The following is a 5,945-nucleotide window of genomic DNA, read 5'->3' as shown; positions in this document are numbered from 1 at the left end:
TGTTTCTGTCTCAGTGCTGGGAGTTAATTCTCCAGTGTGATGTTCAGGAGTGCAGTGTACCATGGAAAACTAAGGAAGGCGGGTTGGAAATCCCTAATAACTCACAAATCTCTGGGCACATGCTCGAAACAGAACGTGATCAGTGCTTGAATAGAGGAGAAACTGTGCTTTAAATCTCTCCAAAACCTCTTGGTTTCTCTTCAGGATGATGAGAAGGCAGCAGAGCATCATCCAGGCAGATCTTGCACCCATAACCATCTCCTCACTGATGATGATTGCAATGCTGTCCAGTAAAGCTGGATGTCCTCCATGCTCCATGAGTTATGGTGGACCAGCAGACCTGCAGCAACGCTTCTGTGCTCTCTCTGTGGTGTCCAGCCGTTAGGACCTGTGCTGCTGCTGGCACGGGCTGTAGCACCAGCACTGATTCCTCCTTGGCCTCCTCAACCACTTGTCCCCAACTTCCAGCCCTGTGCACTCCAGTTGCATCTTCAGAGATGGTTAGTTAAGAGTCTGAGCAGACACGGAGGTATTGGAGGGGTTTGAAACATCATTGCTCTTGCCTTTGGGATGCAGAAAGGTTTACAAGCCCTGACCAAGTCATGAAGTCCCTTCTGCAGGGTTTAGCATCGAGCTTCTCAGAGGAGAAACTTGCTTGGGAGAAGGAGTTATCAAGTGCAGCTTTAAAATGTCTTCATGGGGCCAATGTGAGGATAAGGAACCCACCACCTCCTTCTGTGGACCATGGTGTCCCTCTGAAGAGCTCCTCTTTCTGCCCCAGATGGCTGGTTCTGCTGTCAGAAACATTTCGTGCAGAGAGACCATGTCAACAGTCTGTCTGCTGTGTCCACAAAACACACCTTTAAAGAAGCCATAAATCAGTGATTTTCCTTGATCCCAGCAGCTTCATTTTCCTCCTTTATCCTCCACAACTTCACAGTGAGGTCTAATCACTAGGTGGCTTGTTGAAGTTTGATCAGCCCTCACTTGGTTTTCCTTCCTTAGTGGCTGGGGGTGTGAAATACATACTGCATGCATAGGAAACCTGGAGCTTGTTTCTTTGATAATGACATCTAGATGAGCAGTGAGCTGTAAGAACTGGCTGAGGCTTCCAGAAGATGTTGGGAGCTCCGTTGGGAGGTGGTGGGATTTCAGCCAAGGATGGTTAATCCTTTGAGATGAGCCTGGCACAAGGAGTTAGGGCAGATCCATAGTTTCAGGGAGGAAGCAAAAGAGAAACAGAAAAGGACCTGGCAAACCTTTCCTGGAGGCACCATCTTTGGGAAGGAGCCTGGTTGCAGGCTTGTGTTGGTCATCTGCCTTCTCCATAGATGTGCTCCAAAAGCCTTTGGTGTAGTGGCAGTTCTTAGATAAGCATTGGCAATGTGTTTGGATACAGGATAACAGCACAGGGTGCCCAGAGAAGCTGTGGCTGCCCCATCCCTGGCAGTGCTCAAGGCCAGGTTGGACACAGGGGCTTGGAGCAACCTGCTCTAGTGGAAGGTGTCCCTGCCCGTGGCAGGGGTTGGAGCTGGAGGAGCTTTAAGGTCCCTTCATCCCAAACCAGTCTGGGGTTCTTTATTCTATAAAGGTACAGCTAATGATGGTTCAACAAGTTTTGTTGGTCCTTTCTCAAACCCCACAAGATTTGGCTCTTGAAATACTCTGGATTATCTTACTTGGCTTCATGAATCAGTTCCCACAAGCTGGGATACACGGAGACCTGCCCGAAGCCACTGCTTCTGCTCACTGACCTTTCCAAAGCTGTGATGGGACAGTCACAGCGACCAGTACCTTGTCCACTGGTGGCATCTGCCATGCAAGCATCTTAAAGGCTTTTATTGGGAATAAAATGCCTTGCACGCCAAGTTCAGCCTGTTTTCCAGCTGGGAAACACAAGACCAAGGACAGCCATTGCTGGTTCTTTCAGAGGGGTGACCAGTGGTACCTGGGGAGGGATGGTGGCTCTGCTGGCCATGCAGATCTTCATGCAGGTCCCTTAGCTCAGGAAACCAGTCATTTGGGGTAGGTAGCTGGTTTGCTGCAATGCACTGTGCAAACCATCCTTCCATGGGGATCAGGTGGGAGGAGAGGAACCATGGTGTAACATTGCTATGGATAGTTGTCCTTAAAAGGTGGGAGGGGGAAGGAAGAGAGCAGCAAAGTGGCTCAAATGTGACCTAAACACGGAAAGTTGTATCTTCGTTGCTGTGTGTGATACCTCTTCTCTGTCTCCATTCAAGCTACACTTCTGATGAAGCAAGCCTGGCCACAGACCTCCTCCTCCTGTGCCACAGAGGGCACCTTCCACCTCCCAGTGGACACCGGCACCGAGAACAGAACTTACCAGGCTTCTTCTGCAGCATTCAGTAACTAAAGCTTTTCTTCTGGGGTTTTCCTTGGTTGGTTTGTGCCCAGTTGCCTCCCCTCCTGGGGGTTACTTGGGGATGGGGTTATTTGGGATCAGCCTGTTTGAAAGGGGTTGGGAACGTTCACGTCTGTGTGTCCTTCCCTGTGTGCTGACACAATGAGGGTGCTGCAGGTCATGGGGGTGCTTGCTTTGCACCATGTAGTAGATCTGTCACCTGCTGCTGCCAGAGATGTCCAGTGGGAGCTGCAGTTCCCTCTGGGATGAAATGTTGTGGGTTTTCCTCTCAAAACAAGGTAGCATCCTTTGTTCAGGTGTGTGAAAACCATGAAGGAGCATGAAAAGGAGAGCACCCACTCTCCCCTTCAGAGGGACATATCAAGTGGAGAAGGGTGAAGACCTCTTTCAGCCCAGTCTTTGGTCCCCGGGAGCAGCCTGGGGTTGATTTCAGGTGTATACTGGTGTATACTGCAGTGGTGATGCTCTGTGGTTGAGCATGCACAGAAAAATCAAAGGGAGGTTATTTCCTATTCCTTTAAAATAGAGAATTCCAAAATACAGCTTGATTTTCAAGGAATCCAGGGTGAAATTCCCACCTTCTAACTCAAACTGGCTGCGAAAAGGCAGGGGGAGGAGATGCTGCTTATGGATCGTGGTTAAACAGGCTTTTCCAGCTGGAGCCTTGTAATCTCATCCCCTAAGAGGCCCAATAGTGCCTCCAGGAGGGGTGATAAGCTCCCAGATAAGGCCCCTGGTGCTTCCCCAGGTATGTGGGGTGTCCTCTGGCCCCTGCCCAACTGCTCTTGCCATCATGTTGCCTTGCATGGGACATGCTGCAAGCATGAGGTGGGACCAGTCCTAGGTTTAAAGTGCAGAATGAACCTTCCAAACACCCCTGGGACCTGGAGAAACTCCCAGTTGTGTTTGGAGACAAAAATAATACTGGGAGACTTTTAATAGGTTTTAATAGGGGGGTAGAGCACCTCCCATAGGAAGACAGGCCAAGCAAATTGAGGCTGTTGAGCCTGGAGAAGAGAAGCTGCGTGGAGACCTCAGAGCAGCTTCAGTGTCTGGAGGGGGCTACAAGGATGCTGGGGAGGGACCTTCACCAGGGACTGGAGGGATAGGACAAGGGGAATCCTTTGTCCTGTCCCTACAGGCCCTTGTCCAAAGCCCCTCTCCAGGTCTCCTGGAGCCCCTTTAGGCCCTGGAGCTGCTCTAAGGTGTCCCCTTCAGGAGCCTTCTCTTCTCCAGCTGCCCCAGCCCAGCTCTCTCAGCCTGGCTCCAGAGCAGAGCTGCTCCAGCCCTCGCAGCAGCTCCGGGGCCTCCCCTGGCCTCACTCCAGCAGCTCCACGTACCTCTTCTGCTGTTCCCCAGTCTCCCCAGACCACAGCAGAGGGGCAGGATCCCCTCCCTGAGCTGCTGCTCACACTCTGGGGGTGCACCCAGCACATGGGGGGTTCTGGGCTCAAGCACACGCTGGAGCTGGGTCATGTCTAGTTTTTCATGTACCAGCATTCCCAAGTCTTCTCCTCAGGGCTGCTCTCCATCCATTTATCCCTCAGCCTGTACAGACACAGAAGGTTGCCCCAACCTGTGCATAGGACCATGCACTTGGCCTTGTTGAGCTCCATGAGGTTCCCATGGTCCCACCTCTCCAGCCTGTCCAGGTCTCTCTGGATCCCATCCCTTCCCTCCAGCGTGTCACTGCTCCACACAGCTCCGGGTCACCAGCAAACGTGCTGAGGGTGCTGGATCCCACCATCTACGTCACTGATGAAGATATTAAACAGATGAAGTTATTAACTAGGTGCAGATGCTGAAGAGGGATTCCACTCCTCACTTGTCTCCACTTGGATATTGAGCTGTTGGCTGTAACCCTGTGTATGGCCACCCAGCCAATCCTTATCCAGCTGAGAAATGATGCTTGTTGTGAACCCTTCATGTGGGAACAGGAGGAGAGGATGATATAAAATTCATCAGAGTTTCCCCCCCTCCTCCCCACCCTCCCTGCTATTACAGAAAAATGTATCTCTGCAATTTAGGGCTCTTCTGTGTTTCAGGGTCAGTAACTTGACATTTCTTGAGTGGCACCAGCATTTAATCAGCAATTTTAATAGAAGTAGCTGAAAGGCTCACCATTGCTTTTGGACGAATGTTTCCAGGGATGGAGCATCCACCACTGCTCTGGGAAACGTGGAAGATTACATCTTCCATGGGCTGTTATGCTTCATACCTTTTTTAGTATCATAGCTAAATTGGCTGTGATTCAGCAGTTGGGAAACCACAGCAAGTCTTAGGTGGTGAAACCACACAGCCTGGAGCTTGTCCACAGCTCCCGGTGCCCATCGGAAGTGAAGTGTGATGCTGAGAACTGGCAGCCTCCGTGGTCCTTGCTTAATGAAATCAGTTCCGAGGTGAAGAAAACGGGTAAAACTGAAGAACAGGAGGTTGGTGGCTCTGTAGCTGACGTTGCTGGGTTCCTGGAGGACCTCATGATGTCTCTATGGTGAATACAGCCCTTCAGAACCTGCAGTTCCTCTCGCTGCTTCCATCTCTCCTTTAAAGACAGTTGCTCTCCTGCTAATGTGAGTCAGAATAAAAGGTCACAGCTCTTCTGCTGTTTAATTAACACATTGGATCCAATGTGCAGCAATCAGGAGGTGGTGAGATGCTGTTTGGGAGTTCCTAGAAAGCTTGTTTTCTTCACGCCCTTGCAGTGCTGGGTGGATAATGTGGGCTATTAGCAGCCTTGCAGTCTTTGCCTTCATTAATTGCTGCCCTGAATAGTGCTTGAGTAAATTACTTCATTATGTTTGAGTGCTTAGATATGTTACTGCTGGGCTGAGCCTTGGCTTCTCCTCTCCATCCTACACAGTCTTTGGGGCCATTTGCTCTAAGCATGGTTTCTCCCAGTCCTCCTGCAAGAGCTGGGTACCATTTCCCACCAGACATCCCATCCCATATGCTTTTCCTTGCTTGTGTGAGCAGATCTTTTACTATTCCCATTTTACTTGTTCATCAAGCTGTGACCAACACCTTGATGCCTTCACAGCACCCTTGATGCAGTCTGGGGCATCCCATGGCAGCAGCTCAGCTTTTAGTCTACCCTAAAAGAAAACTCCTTAAAGCACAACTTCAAGTGTTCTTGAGTGTTAGATTAGAGAAACTGCCACATTATGGTCTAGACAAGTGGTCTGTGTGGTGGGTGGGGAACTGCCCAAAGGTGGTGGTGAACCTTATGACACCCCATGTTCCTTTTCCAACTGGGGACCTGTCACTGGTAGGGTAGATACTGGGCCCAACACTGTTCAATGTCTTCATAAGTGATCTGGGTGATGGGATCAAGTGCTCCCCGGTGAAGTTTGCCAGTGACACCAAACTGAGTGGGGAAGTGGACACTTGGGAAGGTGGAGCCACCCTGCAGGATGAGCTGGACAGGCTGAAGAGTGGGATAACAAGAACCTGATGGAGCTCAACAAGGACAAGTGCCAGGTCTTGCCCCTGGGAAAACCCAATCCTGGAGTGCAGCACAGGCTGGGATCTGCCCCGCTGGGGCCCGCCTCGGGAAAGGGCC

General features: G+C 50.8%; 1 protein-coding gene across 1 annotated transcript in view; it reads left to right on the top strand.

Annotated features, from left to right (window-relative positions):
* FAM168A (family with sequence similarity 168, member A) overlaps positions 1-5,945 on the top strand; it is a 22,677-nt gene that overhangs the window by 9,223 nt on the left and 7,509 nt on the right. The window contains exon 2 of the mRNA XM_010021855.1: positions 2,244-2,369. Coding sequence (XP_010020157.1) covers positions 2,244-2,369 — 126 coding nt within the window. The remainder of the gene's footprint in view (positions 1-2,243; positions 2,370-5,945) is intronic.

The sequence above is a fragment of the Nestor notabilis genome, unplaced genomic scaffold (assembly GCF_000696875.1).
Source record: "Nestor notabilis isolate BGI_N333 unplaced genomic scaffold, ASM69687v1 scaffold6829, whole genome shotgun sequence".
NCBI lineage: Eukaryota > Metazoa > Chordata > Aves > Psittaciformes > Psittacidae > Nestor > Nestor notabilis.
This window is presented reverse-complemented; position numbering and strand designations above follow the sequence as displayed.